Source organism: Schistocerca cancellata, chromosome 6, assembly GCF_023864275.1.
Source record: "Schistocerca cancellata isolate TAMUIC-IGC-003103 chromosome 6, iqSchCanc2.1, whole genome shotgun sequence".
Lineage (NCBI taxonomy): Eukaryota > Metazoa > Arthropoda > Insecta > Orthoptera > Acrididae > Schistocerca > Schistocerca cancellata.
The window spans coordinates 438,332,803-438,354,269 of record NC_064631.1 but is presented as its reverse complement, the minus strand read 5'-3'; the positions used below and the strand labels follow the sequence as shown (position 1 = coordinate 438,354,269).

Genomic DNA, 21,467 nt, shown 5'->3' with positions numbered 1-21,467 from the left:
GGTAGCAGATTTGAATTTGCTTGAGGACCCATTTAGGAAAAGTGGCAAATTAATATCTATGAATTTCTTAGTCGAATTCCAATTTGGGCAATCATCTAAGTAGTTTTTTCTTGCTCTTAGCTTGTATGCTCGATGTGACAATGATTTCATTTTGAAGCTTTTTCAGCATTGCACTCTCCTCCATTTTATTGTTACAGGTCTCTCTGTTTTCTTCTGTTTTCGAACCACAGGATGAAATTTCAGTGACATCCCTGGTGAAGTATGATTCTTGATAGTCTTTTGTGGAATGAAATATCTCTTTAGAGTCCAAATTGGGCAGTAAATTATTATCTGAAGAGCGCTGAAAACACACACTATCACTCTTGACTGTTGTTCTCCACATTCATAATAAGTGAGCTCGAAGTAGGAGAAAATCTGTATTCAAAACTATTAAAATTTTGTCTAACTCTGTCTCATTGCCATCTTCGTGTTGGGTCTCACTTCGTAAGGTATTGTTCAGTGTGCTCTCAGAATTATCGAGTATATGATTGCTTTTGGGGTTTGTTATCTTCAGCTTCTTATTTTTTCCTCTCCAGTTTTCTTCTTCATAGTAAGGCAATGATGCTTCAGTTGGTTTGTGCTTCACAGTTTGCTTTGAATTTTCTTTTTCCATCATAAGTAGCGCTAACAGTTTTGTTTCCTCATGCAGCCATTTCAAATGTTGAAAAATGAATTTGTCTACTCTTAAAGGCAGCTTGTCAAAGCCTATTGTCTATAATTATGAAAATTGTCCTTCCATAGCTGCTGATGAACGAATAGATAAAGGAATACAGGAAGAAGGATACATCACAGCTGTCCACAGTCGTATATAGTTCATCAACTCTTTTAGCATCTCTGCAGCATTAGGAATGTTGTACTGATTCACATCAAAGAGATTGTCATCATTAGTCTGATTCGTGATGACTTCAGCTTCATTGTAGATACGTTTTGCCTTATCAACCCACGAGTTTGCAGTAGATTCCTTAGAGTTCAAAATTGATTCCAAAAGACAGTCATCATTGTTTTCAACATAATCAGTTTTCTTGTCATCATCTTTCTTTTCGTCAATATATGAATGACGTGGACCACCTCTGATAGTGATATCAAGATGGCGCTGATGTTCCATTGATGAATATTCTTGACCGCACTCATCAATACCAAGACGTTCACTCAACGCAACAACCAAAAGTGAGCGCAAAGCACTTTCAATACCACGAAAATGTATCATCATGCAAATATCGGCCAAAAATCGAAGATAAAGTTGTTTGACTTGTGATTTACTTCTTGAGAAGCATTTCCACCTCGAAATCATGACCATAAAATGGTTTAAATCTATTCTCAAACAACACGAGGGTAGAATTACTCTTTCATGCAAAACAATATGACTATAACACCTATTCAAATAATCTGTTAAGTCCGAGCAATTGGCTATTGTTCTAGAAATGGCAACCAAAAAAGCCTTACCAAAATCAGTTTTTCGTATGGGAGCTCCAGATCTGACGATTTCCATAAAGAAAAATGACAAGAATTATGCGTCATGCCTAGAGGATATCATCTGATAAGTTGGGCAACTGATTGATGATCGATTGACGATATTTGGATCTTTACTAGTGATGTTTACTTCGCGGATGCACATGTACTGGTACAGGCATATGTACTTTGACTTAATTTACACACAGTCAGCCCTGTTTGACAGATCCCCAAATCGTGAAATAACTCGAAATACAACGCCACCTGTAGCATCTATTGAATCGTATACACTGCTATTGATTTGATGACAATATTTGTGCAACTGACTGATCTTTCAGCCAATATATACAGAAGAATGGGTCCAATCCGACTGCGTGAATTTCGTCCCGATGGGTTGTATGCTTTGCGATTTAGAGGTTTTCAAAAGGCTTACTCATTGTTATACCAAATCGTTTGTCCCTTTCGTGTTCTGTAGCCTTTCTCAAGACATCAGCATTTAGTAAATTTGGAGGAATCATGTCTCCGAAAGACATATTTTTTGCTTCATCATTTCGCCAAAGAGTTGCAGGCATCCTGTAAACAACCAGTTTAGCAGCTACCTGTTGTCTTCTCGTGCCACGAAGTTGTCTTCTTTTCAGGTGATTACTATCATCTGAAAAGTATGAAAGTCTGCAGTTCAGAATAATATCGTTGTCCTTTTTTTCGCTTCTTCAGAGTAATCCCTTCGAAAGTGGCTCCGCATTCTGTACATCTTCCTTTGATCTGCAAGAAGTACTTTGAACTTTCACACACTTTCGCATATTTGAAAGAAAAGGCACATGGAATTTTGTGATGTTCATAAATTTTATCAGCCATCAAATCGGTCCATTTCCCTATTTCCAGTCTTGAAGGCTTTCAAAGTTTCCTCTTTGTTGGTTTTATGGAAGACCATTTTTCTGCTGACAGTAGTAAGTCAAATTGCTTTGTCATGTCCTTGTTGCACGAAGAACCAAAAACATTCCACGAATCATCTTTGCTGTCGTCGTCTTTTTCTTCAACGAAACATACCAGCCTGAAGGTGTTTCTAACAAAAGTAAGCAGGCCATGGCGATCTTCTTTAATTGTTGTGTAAATATGCTTTGAAGACATTTTCAAGCCGATGTCGGCCATGGCATTGGACAGTTTTTGGAAGACCGGATGAGACGGAGTGAATTGAATGCCTCTATCATCGATTACTTTAAATTACTCCATGCTGAGAAGACGTTTCAATTCTGGTAAATTGTACATTTTTATGGGTATTACGGTTATAAATATCACTTACCCAACAGCACCGACTGCACAACAGGCACCGACTGCACAAGAGCTCTGACTGAACGAGCATAATGATAATTCGCACGAGAGTGAGTAGTATTGTTACGTATAGTCATTAGGGGCAGATCAAAGAGTGAAATGCAGCGCTGGCGGGCGCCTTCACACGACGCGGCGCGCGCGCCACCCAAAAAGTGCAGCTGTTGTTGTCATTAGCTTTGATGCTACTGCGAGAAGCTTTCATGCTACCTCTATTGTAACTGCTACGCTGACGTCATTTGTCGATTGTTTAAAAGACGCAGTTCACGTGTTCATTGTTTCCAGATGTAGTGCCACGACTTTTGCATTGTTGCTGTGCTTTGTTTATGATTTTTTGGTCTTGAGAGGTCTCAGGGACGTATCATAGTTTTTATTATCCTTCCATCGGGCGCAGCTATTCAGATTGATACATGTCGAAATTTTCTGTAAATTACTTTTCAACAATTTGCAGTATTGGCGCCTTCTCGTTAATAGCTTCCCTTTTCCGTATGCCTTTCATTGTTGTGTGATTCTGTAAATTATTTGTCAACAATTGGCAGCACTGGCGCCTTCACGTTATAGCTTCCTTTCTGTGTATGCCTTTCATTGTTGTATGATTCAGTATCGACGCTAATGCTCTCTTGATGAGATATGAGCCGATTGCTCGTTTTTATCCACTGTGCCCTTTCGTATTTCATTTCAGCAATTAATTTATTTGTTTATCAATGTAGTAAGTAGTACAAAGCTAATCCATAATGTAAAATGCACTTAAATACTGTTTGAACTGTTTAATCGTCAGTGTCCGCTGTCTGAACGTCAGATATCAAATTAATACTCTGCGCCTGGTTGCGTTATGTTATAAGAATTTTATTATTTTAAGATCATGTTGAAGAAATCCAAAGCATATTGTTCGAAGAGGATAATATTATTAGAAATTTACCTGGACAGTAGGCGCAGCCAATGCAGCCTTTGTGATGCTATAATTGCCTCATAGATGACGACATTTGTCTATTGTAGTTTTGTATTCCATTCAGCATTTTGAGAGCGTCAAAGCTTTATTTCAGCGTGAGAGAGCGGTAAAATCAATAGATGTTATTGAATTGAAAGCCTTTCAGTCTCTTGTTTTTAATTGTTGTTAACAAAAGTAACAGATAAAGCCTGGAAGATCTCTGTGGAATTGATGTGGCTGGAACTGAAAAATTTCACCTCGCAAATGAACTTTTCAAGTTTATTGTGGAGTGCCTTAGATTTTACAGTCGCGCTATTCGTGATGAAAGGAGACAAGTAGACAAGCTAACAGCAATTCAGGAAATATTTACTGTGTTTGTACGCAACAACCAGAAATCTTATACCCTCGGAGAAAATGTTACAGTAGACAAGAAGCTGGAAGGATTCTGAGGAAGGTGCAGTTTTCACCAATATGTACCTATCAAAACAAACAAATATGGATTTAAAATCTATGATTTTGTGGATTCTTAAGTATTTTATCTGTACAATTTGGAAACATACACTGTGTTGTAACCAGAAGGATTTACCAACTGAGCAATAAACATTTTGATGTTGTTCTGTGACTGTGTAACATACAGGGTGTTTCAAAAATGACCGGTATATTTGAAACAGCAATAAAAACTAAACGAGCAGCGATAGAAATACACCGTTTGTTGCAATATGCTTGGGAGAACAGTACATTTTCAGGCAGACAAACTTTCGAAATTACAGTAGTTACAATTTTCAACAACAGATGGCGCTGCGGTCTGGGAAACTCTATAGTACGATATTTTCCACATATCCACCATGCGTAGCAGTAATATGGCGTAGTCTCTGAATGAAATTACCCGAAACCTTTGACAACGTGTCTGGCAGAATGGCTTCACATGCAGATGAGATGTACTGCTTCAGCTGTTCAATTGTTTCTGGATTCTGGCAGTACACCTGGTCTTTCAAGTGTCCCCACAGAAAGAAGTCACAGGGGTTCATGTCTGGCGAATAGGGAGGCCAATCCACGCCGCCTCCTGTATGTTTCGGATAGCCCAAAGCAATCACACGATCATCGAAATATTCATTCAGGAAATTAAAGACGTCGGCCGTGCGATGTGGCCGGGCACCATCTTGCATAAACCACGAGGTGTTCGCAGTGTCGTCTAAGGCAGTTTGTACCGCCACAAATTCACGAAGAATGTCCAGATAGCGTGATGCAGTAATCGTTTCGGATCTGAAAAATGGGCCAATGATTCCTTTGGAAGAAATGGCGGCCCAGACCAGTACTTTTTGAGGATGCAGGGACGATGGGACTGCAACATGGGGCTTTTCGGTTCCCCATATGCGCCAGTTCTGTTCATTGACGAAGCCGTCCAGGTAAAAATAAGCTTCGTCAGTAAACCAAATGCTGCCCACATGCACATCGCCGTCATCAATCCTGTGCACTATATCGTTAGCGAATGTCTCTCGTGCAGCAATGGTAGCAGCGCTGAGGGGTTGCCGTGTTTGAATTTTGTATGGATAGAGGTGTAAACTCTGGCGCATGAGACGATACGTGGACGTTGGCGTCATTTGGACGGCAGCTGCAACACGGCGAACGGAAACCCGAGGCCGCTGTTGGATCACCTGCTGCACTAGCTGCGCGTTGCCCTCTGTGGTTGCCGTACATGGTCGCCCTACCTTTCCAGCACGTTCATCCTTCACGTTCCCAGTCCGTTGAAATTTTGCAAACAGATCCTTTATTGTATCGCTTTTCGGTCCTTTGGTTACATTAAACCTCCGTTGAAAACTTCGTCTTGTTGCAACAACACTGTGTTCTAGGCGGTGGAATTCCAACACCAGAAAAATCCTCTGTTCTAAGGAATAAACCATGTTGTCTACAGCACACTTGCACGTTGTGAACAGCACACGCTTACAGCAGAAAGACGACGTACAGAATGGCGCACCCACAGACTACGTTGTCTTCTATATCTTTCACATCACTTGCAGCGCCATCTGTTGTTGAAAATTGTAACTACTGTAATTTCGAACGTTTGTCCGCCTGAAAATGTACTGTTGTCCCAAGCATATTGCAACAAACGGTGTATTTCTATCGCTGATCGTTTAGTTTTTATTGCCGTTTCAAATATACCGGTCATTTTTGAAACACCCTGTATACATCAGTCAGGTCGAAATGCGAAAGCGGACAACTGGTATACTAGTATTGGACTGATAATAGAGCTATGAAGGGAGAATTTTTCTTTTGTTGGCACGATGAAGAAAAACAAGCGTGAGATTTCTCTAGAGTTTGCTACCAGTAAAAGAAGGGCTGCCCACAGTTCCCTTTTTGGCTTCCACAAGACTGAACTCTAATTTCCTTCGTACCTAAAAAGGGAAAGTGTGTGATCCTGGCATCACTTTTGCATGAAGATAATTCGATAGATGCTGACACTGTAGATAAACGGAAGCCATCCATCGTAAATTTTACAATAGCGTTAAGTGTGGTATTTTCACAGCGGATAAGCTGAATGCTTTGTACAACGCTGCAAGAAATGTGCACCGTTGGTCACTGGTTATATTTTTGTAATGATCAATACGGTTGGAATCTATGCACAAGTGTTTTATTGTGGCAACAGTAAAAATTGTACCAGAAGGAAAGGGGTCCTGAATCAGCTATGTTATACATTGTTGTTTTCTTCGCTAAATTCTGCAGAACTATTGAAATTTTGTACAAAGAACTCTAGAGCTATGGCATATTTATCAAGAACTCTGAAAAAAATATACATTTCTGAAAAAAAGGGTGCCAACTTCACAGTAAGTGAAAAGACTTTCTCCTTAAATTGCAATTATCTCGCAAACTATTAGCTGCACAAAAAAATGTTATGTGTATTTTCGATAGAACTATTGGGGCTCTGTTGAGAACTGTCCTCAGAACTGTTGTACGAATTTACTTTTTGCAAAAATCGACAAAAAATCGTTTCGATACCACAATTTTTACGAGTGCTGTTGTTTTCTTCGCTAAATTCTGAAGAACTATTGAAATTTTGTACAAAGAACTCTAGAACTATGGCTTATCTATCAAGAACTCTGAGAAAAATATATATTTCTGTAAAAAAGGTGCCAGCTTCACAGTGGGAGCTCTTATAGAGTTCTTAATTATGTTGCAATTTCCTCTTAAACTATTACCTGCACAAAAAAATACTACCAGGATTTTCGATAGAACTCTTCACGTGGTGTCCAGAACTGTCATCAGAACTGTTGTACGAATATATTTATATTTTCTGTAGAGAAAGTGTGTCCCACATAAATCAATTTATCTCATAAACTATTATAGCCATAGAAAAATGTTATTGGGATTTTCGATAGAGCTCTTGGGGTTCTGTACAGAACCGTCCTCAGAACAGTTGTACGAGTTTAATTTTTACGAAAATTGACAATGAATGTTTTCGATACGAAAATGTTTTCGAATATTGTTGTTTTCTTCGCTAAATTCTTCAGAACTATTGAAATTTTGTACAAAGAACTCTAGAACTATGGCATATCTGTCAAGAACTCTGAAAAAATATACGTTTCTGAAAAAAAGGGTGCCAACTTCACAGTAAGTGAAAAGATTTTCTCCTTAAATTGCAATTATCTCGTAAATTATTAGCTGCACAAAAAAATGTTACTGGGATTTTCGATAGAACTCTTGGAGCTCTATTCAGAACTGTGCTCAGAACTGTCGTACTTATTTACATTTTGCGGAAATTGACAAAGAATGTTTTCGATACGAAAATTTTTTCGAGTATTTTTGTTTTCTTCGCTAAATTCTGCAGAACTATTGAAATTTTGTACAAAGAACTCTAGAACTATTTCATATCTATCAAGAACTCTGAAAAAAATATACATTTCTGAAAAAAAGGGTGCGAACTTCACAGTAAGTGAAAAGATTTTCTCCTTAAATTGCAATTATCTCGTAAACTATTAGCTGCACAAAAAAATGTTACTGGGATTTTCGATAGAACTCTTGGAGCTCTATTCAGAACTGTGCTCAGAACTGTCGTACTTATTTACATTTTGCGGAAATTGACAAAGAATGTTTTCGATACGAAAATTTTTTCGGGTATTGTTGTTTTCTTCGCTAAATTCTGCAGAACTATTGAAATTTTGTACAAAGAACTCTAGAACTATTTCATATCTATCAAGAACTCTGAAAAAAATATACATTTCTGAAAAAAAGGGTGCTAACTTCACACGACTCCCGGTCAGGGCACACATTTTCAACTGTCCCCGTAGACTTATATCAACGCCTGTGTGCAGCTAAGGGTATTCATTTCATTGTAAAATTTATTTAAATTATCTATAGCGGAGAGTGCTATGAACCTTTTTCTACTGAAATTTATTATTAATAACTTTACAAAAATTGTGCTTAGTGACATTACAACGACAAATAACATTATGAAACATGGGTTTTGTGTTGTGATGTATCTGCGGTTTGTTCCATCATGTGAGCGAAAGCTCGACACTTTCGAAGATGTTAGTTTTAACCGACTATTTTTGCAACCTCCTTTTCTCCTTCTTTTTCTTCCTTTCTTCCCTTCTTCCTCGTCTTCTTCTTCTTAGTTATGGTGGAGTTATCACTCTGTCCATCCAGTTGACAAATAATTATGTACCATTCCTTCTAGCACTGTCTGCGAATATGTAGTTACTGTGTAGGTTAAGCCAGTACAGCTACTGTAACTATAATTTATTTTTTAACAGTGAGTGACATGAGGAAAAGCTACTGCGTGCTTTTTGATAGCACTTATAGAGGACAGTATACTGTAGTGATAACGAGGCTGACATCTGACAATTGCAAGCCCATGGTGACTATGCCGCCAGCCCCATTAAACCAAAAAAAGCTCTGAGAGCCATCGCATGGCCGTCTGTTGCAGCTGGCGGTGAAGAACGCGCTGCGCTATTTTCCGCTGGAGTTCCACTCCAGACTGGCCCCAGACTTCGCCCAGGAGCTGGACGAGTACGGACACATCTACATGTACCGCCTAATGCCCAAGTTCCCTATCAGGTAAGTAAGCTAACCCAGACTCGGTTCACTCTACATAATGGTGTAATTACTGTTATTGAGACAATAGCATACTCCGAGGCAAAAAAAAAGACACACCACGAAGGGATTGACGGATGGGAAGGAAATCGATAGACGTGCTTAACCCTTTCAGTAACGAATTGTTTTTTTCCTGAAAAAAAAAGAACCGTGGCTTTACTATTCAGTTCTTCGAATTAAATTGTGATTTTTCAGATGTATAAAATATCCCAAGGGCCCCCAAGGGGGTCGGGTGGGGGGGGGGGTGTTTACAACACGTCCCCAAATGAGGACATTGTGTTAAAGTGGGTGCAGCATAAGTCTAAAAGTCAAAATATTTTATTTGCGTTTATTTTACCAAAAATATAAATTACACAATGCTTACTTAATGATTATATACATTAATTATGGTTTTAACTTGCAAAAAATGATAATCAAAGAAACAATTTTTCTAACCAGACATAAGTGAATGTTACATTTTACACAGTAAAATTTGGTTTTGCCTTTGCAACCAGGTTTCTTGCACCTATCAGATGGTTTTTCTTGTCACTGACCACTGGAAGATGCTGAACGTTGTCCAAACGAACATCAGCTTCCGGACGAACTTCCGCATTTTCTCGTTTCGAAGTACTTGGAGATGGCACTGGATTCTCACTAATGGGACAACCCCTTTTCCTGGCAGCTGGCTTATCTATGTTTGTCAGTACTTTGGCCATACTTGTCGTAAAGTGAAGCTAATCAAGGGTCTTATTTTTAGGAACACCTAATTCCGATGCGTTTTCGTTGTACTCAATCCATGCCTTTACATATGCAATATCACATGCATAAGCCAATATGCGAAGTGTCCACTTTCTCGATCTGATGAATGTGCGATAAATTGTGATCAGAAAATCGATCTTGTCGACCCCTCCCATCTGTTGATTGCAAACTTGAATAACTGCTGGCGGGTCGATTTTAACATATTTATTTTCGGTTTTATTCCTTATTTTACACACATCTTTGTTTCCAGTTCCCACAGAATTCTATGCCATTGCCACTGGCTTATTCTCATACCGTTTTGTTACTATGACTTCTATACCTTCATTTATCAGTTCCTCAACAGAGCCTCTACCACATTTCTTCATGTCTTTGTCACTCGAAAATGGTGGGTTCTTGAAGCGATTTCGGCTCGCTGTACATACTGTGTAAATATTCTTATTTCTCAGGTACTGGAGGAGGCTATAACTTGAGAAATACACTACTGGCCACTAAAATTGCTACACCACGAAGATGACGTGATACAGACGCGAAATTTAACCGACAGGAAGAAGATGTTGTGATCTGCAAATGATTAGCTTTTCAGAGCATTCACACAAGGTTGGCGCCGGTGGCGACACGTACAACGTGCTGACATGAGCAAAGTTTCCAACCGATTTCTCATACACGAACAGCAATTGACCGGCGTTGCATGCTGAAACGTTGTTATGCTGCCTCGTGTAAGGAGAAGAAATGCGTTCCATCAAGTTTCCGACTTTGGTAAAGGTCGGATTGTAGCCTATCGCGATTGCGCTTTATGGTATAGCGACATTGCTGGTCGCGTTGGTCGAGATCCAATGACTGTTAGCAGAATATGGAATCGGTGGGTTCAGGAGGGTAATACGGAACGCCGTGCTGGATCCCAACGCCCTCGTATCCCTAGCTGTCGAGATGACAGGCATCTTATCCGCATGGCTCAAACGGATCGTGCAGCCAAGTCTCGATCCCTGACGTTTGCAAGACAACAACCATCTGCACGAATGGTTCGACAACGTTTGCAGCAGCATTGACTATCAGCTCGTAGACCATGGCTGCAGTTACCCTTGACGCTGCATCACAGAGAGGAGCGCCTGAGATGGTGTACTCAACGACGAACCTGGGTGCAGAAATGGCAAAACGTCATTTCTTTGGATGAATCCAGGTTCTGTTTACAACATCAGACGGTCGCATCCGTGTTTCGCGACATCGCGGTGAACGCACATTGCAAGCGTGTATTCGTCATCGCCATACTGGCGTATCACCTGGCGTGATGGTATGAGGTGCCATTGGTTACACGTCTCGGTCAGCTCTTTTTCGCATTGACGGCACTTTGAACAGTGGACGTTACATTTCAGATGAGTTACGACGCCTGGCTCTACTATTCATTCGATCCCTGTGAAACCCTACATTTCAGGAGGATAATGCACGACCGCATGTTGCAGGTCCTGTACGGGCCATTCTGGATACAGAAAATGTTCAACTGCAGCCGTGGCCAGCACATTCTCCAGATCTCTCCCCAATCGAAAACGTCTGGTCAATGGTGGCCGAGCAACTGGCTCATCACAATACAGCAGTCACTACTCTTGATGAACTGTGGTATCGTGTTGAAGCTGCATGGGCAGCTGTACCTGTACACGCCATCCAAGTTCTGTTTGACTCAATGGCCAGGCGTATCAAGGCCGTTATTACGGCCACAGGTGGTTGTTCTGGGTACTGATTTCTCAGGATCTATGCACCCAAACTGCGTGAAAATGTAATCAAATGTCATTTCTAGTGTAATATATTTGTCCAATGAATACCCGTTTATCATCGGCATTTCTTCTAGGTGTAGCAATTTTAATGGCCAGTAGTGTAATTATCGAAAATGCGAAGAACATTTGTTTCATTGATTCCTTCTGCTGATTTCACAACAACTGGTGCACCAAGACCAAAAAATCGAAACACTGCTGGATAAGCTCTGCCGTCGAGCCTTGATATACTAGGGCTATTCAGAAAGTAAGTTCCGACCGATCGCGAAATGGAAACCACTTTGAAAATCAGAAATATTTTAGCTGCAACAGTTAGGTACAGCTTCCAGCCACTGCTCTACATAGTCACCACTCTGAATTAGACATCTGTCGTAGCGTTGTACCAACTTTTCAATACCCTCGCCATAGAAAGCAGCCGCCTATGCTTCCCGACAATTCTCCACGCTCCTCTATAGCTCGTTGTCTGTGCGAGAATGTTGTCTTCATAGCCAGTACTTAATGTGAGCAGAGATGAAACACAGAGGGAGCCAATTACGGGCTGTAGTGCGGGTGATCAAGCATTTCCCCTTCGAAAACTCTGCAGGAACATTTTCATTGCCCCTGCAGATTGTGACCAAGAATTGTCACGAAGTAGGAAACGTATGACAGTTTTGTAATGCGTGCTGCATAACATCAGGCAAAATCTCTCACCAGGACCTCATACTTGGCGGGAGACACTATTTTCTAGGCATCTTTATGTGCTCACCATGCGCTCAGAACTGAAAAGAGCAAAGTGATGTAACCGACAGGCGTACTAGAGACAATGTCGAACATATATGTGCAAAGCTTTATTAGATTTTCACAGTGGCTTCCATTTCTTGACCGATCAGATCTTACTTTCCGAATATCCTTCGTATTATAAAATCAAACATTTGACCGCTTGTTCTACAGAGTGGAAATATTTTTATTCCCCATGGTTTCGGTTTGCCCTTCACATACTATTTTACATTCAGTGATCCCTTAAAAGGCACCTTTGCTTATCGACACTAAGACTTTCTTTTATTGGTAAATTCAGCAACTGTTCTCTTATGGAATTGGGTATTGGTCTGATTTTCCACAACCGATCACTTGTTACGTCAACACAGTGGAAGCTCTGTCTCAATTTTTGGAACTGGTTAACTGACCTAGTGTCTGCCATTTGGGAAATACGTAGCTGTGGCTCCCAGTAACATCTTATCCTGGGGTATTTCAAATTTCCCATCAGAATGCGAATTCCTATAAGTGAAACTATTTCTTTTTCTGTTTTATGAGCAAAATTACCTACACTTCTGTAAAGTGCATAAATATTGGTGCATTCCGCACATTTCTGCACAAGAACAAGGGAATCTCAATTTCATCCAGTGGCTCAGAGTAATATTTGTATCTTTTGGTAAAAGGAGATATATAGGTGAGTCCTCTTTTCCTCTACCATGTATCTTTTTTATGTGTTCATTGTCCAAAATTATGATGCCACTCTAGGTGAGCAACGTCCATCGCATCAGTTTCAAGCACAATATCTATTTCAGGATGAACTTGTTCATTGTCATCATTGTTTTGCGCTCCGATGATAAGGGAATCTCCAGAACCTAAAATAAAAAATGCTATTACAAAAAGAAAAACTCATAAAAAACGTACATCTGAGCAGCCCAGATGAAAAAGCCGCTAAATTCATTTTATGTCGATTTCGAGGTGGGCACACGGCCGTATAAATTTTTTCACCACCTACATGATGGAATATGTTTCAGGTTGTAAAACCGGCTATAAACCGTCGAAAATCGTGTTCGGTTTCAAAAGCAGCTACCTACATGTTGTCTTTGGGTCAAAGCCTGCGAATTGTCCAATAGACGTGGCTATCGCCCTGCCGTGCCCGGATGCAAAGCATCCAATCTGGACATTCAAAGCCACTTTTCAATATGTTACGATTAGAACGGATATTTTCCTTATTCAGCTTTAGTTTAGCTGTGCTGCAAAAAGTTCGTACGCAACAATAACATTCTAGCTGCCAATGCATTGTTGTTTGAATGGGACGAGTATTTCGTGATTATCTCAGTGTCACTTACCGTGCAGTTAGCGGGCTTTACGTTTAGGCTACTCAGCTTACAATATACCGTATGATATAAAACGTCTAACATTACCTCCATCATTGTCCTCTTGTTCAAAATAATCGCTAGGATCTTCGTATAGATCGTCAATTTCAAATGAATTAACAAGCTCTATAACTTCTTCTTGTGTAAGTGGCGTTCGTCTATCTTGGGGCATTGTGAAATCACCGTAAGATGACTGAAAAGACAGCGAAATAATGTCCTAAATTTCTATGATATTACAACCTTTCAATCACAATGTCCTCATCTGGAGAGAAGAATAAAGTTATCAATATGTCACTTACCTTCAAATACCTTCAAGAATGCACCTTTCTACGGACAAATAATTGTTTTTACCTAACTCGGAATATATTAACCGGCTGATGGGAGCACAAAGGCTACTGGGAACGTTCATGTGACTGTGCACATTGTTTTGTTTTGTGGTACTACAGATCGACACTGTTCTCAAATAAACTCTCTGCTTGTGACAATATGAGGACAACAATCACAAATGGTTATATTTAACGAATTTTAATATACTAAGCACTTATTTAGTACGTCCTTATATGAGGACGCCGTGACCGAAAGGGTTAACATGACAGACAAATGATTACAGTTTCAGTAAAACTGGATGATTTATTCAAGAGAAAGAGCTTCACAAATTGAACAATTCAATAACGTATTGTTGCATATCTAGCCCTTGTTACAATTATTTATTCCGTTTTAACTCATTGACGAGGTTGTAGGATGTCCTCTGAGAAATATCGTGCCAATTTCTCTACAATAGGCGCGTTAGGTTGCAAATTCTCGGGGTACTTGGAGGGCTCAGCCCATAAACTCCGGACATTCTCAGTTGGGGTGAGACCAGGCTACCTTGTTGGACAAGTTAAGGTTTGGCAAGCGCGAAGACAAGCATTAGAAACTCTCGCCTTGTGTTGGCGGGTATTATCTTGTTGAAATGTAAGACCAGTATGGCTTGCCATGAAGGGCGACAAAACGTAGCGCAAAATATCGTCGACGTACCGCTGTGCTGCAAGAGCGCCGCGGATGACATCCAAAGGGGACTTGCTAGGAAAATAAATGGCACGCCAGACCATCACTCCTGGTTGTCAGGCAGTATGGCGGCCGACAGTCAGGTTGGTACCCCACCGTAGCCCGGTGCATCTCCAGCCACGTCTCTGCAGGTCATCGGGGCTCAGTTCGAAGCGGGACTCGACAGTGGAAAAAATTCTACTCCAGTCAATGATATTTCAGGCCGAATACGTGTCTGGAGATGCCACGTCCAGCGTTGAGATACCAACCTCAACGTCACCCGCCATACGGTCCGATGACCAGGAGTGGTGTTCTTGGATGCCATTTTCTTTTCTTTCTTCTTAGCAGGACCACTTTGGTTGTAATACCCGGCACCTTTATAGCATAGCGGTAGGTAGACGACATTCTATGCCCCGTTTTGTTGCTCTTCATGGGTTTACATTTCACAAGATAATGTCCGTCCGCACACGGCGAGAATTTTTGCTACTTGTCTTCATACGTGCCAAACCCTACTTTGACCTGCACGCCAGCCGAATCTTTATCCAATTGAGAAAGTTTGGAACATAACTGGAAGGGCTCTCGAATCAGCACGGGATTTTGACTATCTAACTCACCAATAGGACTGAAATTGGAACGATATCCCTCAGGAGGAAATCCTGCAAGTCTATTAATCAGTGCCAAGACGACTAACTGCTTGTATAAGAGCCAATGGTGCACCAACGCTTTGTTGACGTGCTCAATTTGTGAATATCTTTCTCTTGAATAAATCGTCGAAGTTTTCTGAAATTATAGTCATTAGTTTGCCTTTACATATACATCACATCTACCGTCTGCCCCATTCGGTAAAATTATTGATGTTGAGTTATTTTCCTTCGTCTTAGAGTGTATTTTCTGTACAACACACTGCCAGTAATTCCTTCAAAACTTTTGCTCACGACAGTCCAACAGCCTGCGCTGTGTATTTCACCGTATTCCCCCAAAACCCTTTGCTTATGTCGCTGCTCCCACTGGCAAGTTAGGTAACTGTGGCCGTCACAGTATAACACCATCGAGGTATTTCTTTCCTATACTCTTTTTCCTCGAATATTCTGCAGTAACGTATCGTCATGTAATAGAAGTGCCTTAAGGTTCAGACACGTAATCAGAGAGGTATCCTTACATGTTTCTGGCAAGGATTTTGTCTTTGCAGTATACCCCGATGAGCTAAAATTGGTCCACTTTTGGAAGGCAATACAGCAGCGATTCCACGTGATATGGATTTGACAAGTCCTTGGTAGGTTTCTGGAGATGTGTGACTACAGATTTCAAATGCCCAGGTCACGCAGTTCCTATAGATTACGAATTGGCTCCAGTACGTCCTAGATGTTCTCCATCGGATTCAGATCAGGCGAATCTGACGGCCAACACATCAGCCTGAGTTCATTATCATACTATTCACATGAATACAGCACAATTCTGGCCTTGTGGCACGGATAGTTATCCTGTTGGAAGACGTTACCTCCTTCGGGGAATATATGAGCCAAGAAGGGATACAGGTGACCCGCTATAACGTTCAGGCCGTCCACAGCTCTCATGGCGCCTTCAGTTACTACCACACCTCTCATGTAACCAATGGCACCCCATACCAACACGCCGGGTGATACGCCAGTATGGCTATGACGAATACACGCTTCCCATGTGCGTTCACCGCGATGTCGCCAAACAGGGATGCGACCATCATGATGCTGTAAACATAACCTGGATTCATCCGAAAAAAATGGCGTTTTCCCATTCGTGCACCCAGGTTCGTCGTTGAGTACACCATCTCAGGCGCTCCTCTCTGTGATGCAGCGTCAAGGGTAACCGCAGCCATGGTCTCCGAGCTGATAGTCCATGCTGCTGCAAACGACGTCGAACTGTCAGTGCAGATGGTTGTTGTCTTGCAAACGTCCCCATCTGTTGACTCAGGGATCGAGACGTGGCTGCACGATCCGTTACAGCCACGCGGATAAGATGCCTGTCATCTCGACTGTTAGTGATACGAGGCCGTTGGGATCCAGCACGGCGTTCCGTGTTACCCTCTTGAACCCACCGATTCCATATGCTGCTAACAGTCATTGGATCTTTACCAACGCGAGCAGCAATGTCGCGATACGATAAATCGCAATCGCGATAGGCTACAATCCGACCTTTATCAAAGTCGGAAACGTGATGGTACGCATTTCTCCCCCTTACACGAGGCATCACAACAACGTTTCGCCAGGCAACGCCGGTCAACTGCTGTTTGTGTATGAGAAATCGGTTGGAAACTTTCCTCATGTCAGCACGATGTAGGTGTCGCCACCGGCTCCAACGTTGTGTGAATGCTCTGAAAAGCTAATCATTTGCATATCACTGCATCTTCTTCCTGTCGGTTAAATTTCGCGTTTGTAGCACGTCATCTTCGTGGTGTAGCAATTTTAATGACCAGTAGTGTACTTTCGTCGTCTACTCACGGTTTCACCACTTTCCACAGACGCTCATAACAATCGACAGCCAAGACAATAACGATCCACCCTTTGTCAGACTCGCTTGTACCACTGAATTACACCATTTGCGGCTCGTATCGTCTCTAGCATAATTCCTCTTTCGCCTGTGTTCCGACTGTATACTTCCTTGCACGTCACGTGCCCGTAACTCGACCAGGAGGCTTTCTGTCTAGCCTTTGGCAGTGATCATAATGTTTTCGCTCATCGGTGTATTTATGTTATGGTAGTGTTTAATATGTACGCAAAGGTCTTCTTCTCCTGCTACACATCATGGATTAGGCGTTTTTGCCCGTTTCAGCTTCACTGTTGTCTCTAGTGTGTCTTGCGCCGGCCATAATCTCTTCTTTCCCTCAACGCTGCCTTGGGTCATTCTTTGTATGTGATCAGTCCAGTTCCGTCTGTTATTAAAAATTGTAGTGCATCCCGATTCTATATTCAATTCTTCCATGATATCTTCATTTCCTGTCCAAGCCTTTCTCGTGCAACTTTTAACACGCCTTAAAAATCTAATTTCTGCCGATTGTACTTTACTCAGTTGCTTTTGATTCGGCACCCAGGCTTTGTTGCCCTCAAGTGACGTGGGTAAAGTCATTACTGTATAAAATGTCACTTTCGTTTCTTTCCTAACTTAATTACTAAAATTTCTTTGAATGTTTCCACATACAGCTTGAAATGTGCTAACTTTTTACCCGATGTTCTAGTCATTCTAAAACTTATATCACAGAGAAGATATTTTTAAGCTCGGCATTTTTCCCAGCAAAACCTTAGACCTGACTTGAACCTATACTCTGGGTGGGTTATGAGCTATACGCGTTCCCAAGTCTTGTATTTGCTTGAGTTCCTTCACTTTCTTTAATTTTTTACCACCAAAATTGGGACTGATGTATATTCCTCGTTTTCTATACTTTTAATTTTTCTCGATTTACTGTGTCAATAGTCTCATCATTACCCATGCTCGATTTCCCTTTACTAGATGCTGTTGGCTCTTCTCCTACCAGACAATTGGCTCTATCAAAACCTTTTTTGCCAAATGGTGCCTCTCAAAGATCAAAGAAGCAAGAGGATAACTTAGAAGGCGGAAAAACGGGAAGAAATGTAATGATTTTTCTTTTCCTTTTTTTACGAAAGGGGAATTTAGGACACCAACGCTATATATTTAAAAAATAATTTTTGTATATTGCGGAACAAACTGCGGCATTTTTGACAACCTCATTAACTGGATTACTAGTACTTAATCGGATTCCGGGGTTTTGGAATATGACAAATTATGAGATTACAAGTAGTGGGGAATAACGTTAAAACCTGACAGTAGTATCCTCGTGCATCTGCATTAATTAACATAGAAAAACTGCGCAAAGCGAGACCATCGAATGCCTCTGGAAACCCAATCTTCACGAAGCCAAAAAATTCTGCTTCCGAGAAGAAATATCTGCAAATTACGCAGAAGATCTCCAAACAACGGGGATATAAGAACGTTACTGATGTGCTTTAATGAGTGATATATAGGGGTCACCCAAATGTCACTGACAAGATTTTTTGGCTCATTGCAGAATAACAACAACATAATTATCAATTATCACGTTTTTTACCACAATTACCTTTTGTTTTTGTGGAGCTCTCTTCACAGTAGTACTGTATGTTTTGGTGACTGCATATAACAGGATGTTTTTCTGTTGTGAAGTTACTTGCACAGAAACAAATTTAATTAGAGTAATAAAATAAAAATGTAATGATCACTTTATCAACTATAACGGGCCACAGCTTATCACGGGTACTTTTTGCCAACTATCTTTGGCGGCAAGGATATAATAACAACATAAGATGGTTTCAGTAAAAGAGAATGAGCCTTATGTGCTTATTTGGACACAAGTACACACACACACACACACACACACACACACACACACACACACATACGCACACTCTCGCACTCACACGCACACGCAGGAATCACACTTATGCTGGCTCAAAAATTGAACCCCATCCTTCCAGGCTACGGATGCTCTGCATCTTCCGTGCCGTTCCACCTACGCCGGTAACAGCCACGACGGAAGGTCAGAACTGTAATGCACAAGAGGACAGCGCAAAAGGCCACATATTAGCGTTCAACACGATATTCATACGGTAGTTGGTGGTTACTTCTAAAATTACTGAATTCTGTACCTGACTATACGGGTCACCCCTGAAATTTAAAACTTGGTAGATCCGGTGGTACTTGCCTCCACGTTGCACATAAAAGAAACCGCGAAATAAAAAATGGCTCCGAGAACTATGGGACTTCACATATGAGGTCATCAGTCCCCTAGAACTTGGAACTACTTAAATCTAACTAACCTAGGGACATCACACACATCCATGCCCGAGGATTCGAACCTGCGACCGTAGCGGTCGCGTGGTTCCATACTGAAGCGCCTAGAACCGATCGGCCACACAGGCCGGCGAAACCGCAAAATGCGAAACGTCTTATTGCTCTCTAAATAGCAAGTGGCAAAACCGGTGAAACCTCGAAGCTTCTCCTCCAGATCGTGCAGCCCGTTACGTAAAAATCCTGGGATGAAGCCAAAGCAGCAGCGTATCGTTTTCCCCATAGCAACACAACCGGCTTATAGACACAGTAGCAACCTGTTTCCTCCGCAAGCAGTTATACAACTCAAAAGGCGTTCGGATTCGCGAGCGCAAAATACGGCAAATAGACTGGAAAGCGAAATCCTACGTCGAAAATTTACTTTGCGTGGTAGCCTTCTTCAATATGAAATTTCGTCGTCTTTCCTCTCTGCATCATCAGGTGGGTCTGTAAAATAATTGCTGTGTAGGTTTCTCTTTACATCCGATGATTAATGCCGTGAAGAAAATTGGCCCGTTGACCAGTTCTGCATTCTATAGGGGCTGTCCTTATACAGGTCATGGTAATTGATTTTTTATGTATGTAATTTTCAAATTACTCTGCTGTTACCCATTACGGACATGCTTACAAGCATAAACACATATAAACGGACACACACACTGCTGTTTGTGTATGAGAAATCGGTTGGAAACTTTCCTCATGTCAGCACGATGTAGGTGTCGCCACCGGCTCCAACCCTGTGTGAATGCTCTGAAATGCTAATCATTTGCATATCACTGCATCTTCTTCCTGTCGGTTAAATTTCGCGTCTGTAGCACGTCATCTTCGTGGTGTAGCAATTTTAATGACCAGTAGTGTACTTTCGTCGTCTACTCACGGTTTCACCACTTTCCACAGACGCTCATAACAATCGACAGCCAAGACAATAACGATCCACCCTTTGTCAGACTCGCTTGTACCACTGAATTACGCCATTTGCGGCTCGTATCGTCTCTAGCATAATTCCTCTTTCGCCTGTGTATAAACACACACAATCTCACAACGACGCAAACGTCGACGCACATTGTGTCGCTGACACGGGTAGGAACACACGCAGGCACTGACTGGCGGACGACTCCCGCCTTGAGCATACTCGAATTCCTTCTTGCACGTTTCATAACTTAACGTATATACAGTCCATTACACGGGGTGAGCCACGTGTCCCATAAAAATACATTGCTCTCCTACTACTATGGAATTGCATTACGTCATAGGTGATGGATGTCACTGCATCCCACTCGTGAGTAACGCAACAGATTCAGAACAAAACATGAGTCCGAGAGTGTTCAGTCACACACCTGCACCCATACGAAAGCACTTCTAGTAAGCTTCGGGATCGTAGTTGTATTCAACTGGATTTTTAATCCATCGTTCTTGTTAAGCATAGCCACATTTCCCTTTAACTCCAATCATTGTAAGAGGGCATATTTTAGTTACTTTCTGAAGTCTCTGATGTGCTATAAGTCCTAGGAATGAGATTATGTTTTTAACTTTCAGATCATATAGCCCTAGAATTAAATACTATGTGAACGGGAGACAATGACTAACAGTGATTTGCTTCGGGAATTTTTACCAATCGTAATCGACTTCACAATAACCAAGAACGCCATTTCATGTCACTATATTCAATGATCTGACACTGTAGAATTTAGTTCTTGATCAGAATATCCAATATTTGCAGTTGACTCCTGGTAACATTAATTAGTATCTTGAGTACCCATTTCTTTTTTACTCTCTGTCAGAGGCTTTCCCCAGTCACTTATTCAGAACGTTTGTTGCAATCTATGAAACTAAGGCCAGTTTCTTCAGGGAAATCATTTGCTTTTCAATTGTTTCTCTTACTGTAAAGGCATATCTATGGGTCAACCGAATCGCCGTCCGCGACGTGTAATTTCACAGTCATTTTTAATTTTCGGCTGTTGCTCATGCATCCATTGTACCATATACTTGTAACAGGACAGCGTCACCCTCCCAACAGGCTCGGTTACGCCTTTTGTGAACAGATCTAGATACTGAAGACAGAGCACTGGAATTCTACAGGAAGGCAACTCCATGTTTCGAAAACACCTCAGATTAAGTTCCTTACTAACTAACCCCACATTCTGGGAAGAGATA

At 41.3% G+C, this 21,467-nt stretch overlaps 1 protein-coding gene across 1 annotated transcript in view; it reads left to right on the top strand.

Moving 5' to 3' along the window:
- Positions 1-21,467, top strand: part of LOC126088372 (urocanate hydratase-like) — a 398,618-nt gene that overhangs the window by 15,009 nt on the left and 362,142 nt on the right. Inside the window, exon 2 of the mRNA XM_049906510.1 lies at positions 8,664-8,794. Within this exon, the coding sequence (XP_049762467.1) occupies positions 8,664-8,794 (131 nt within the window). The remainder of the gene's footprint in view (positions 1-8,663; positions 8,795-21,467) is intronic.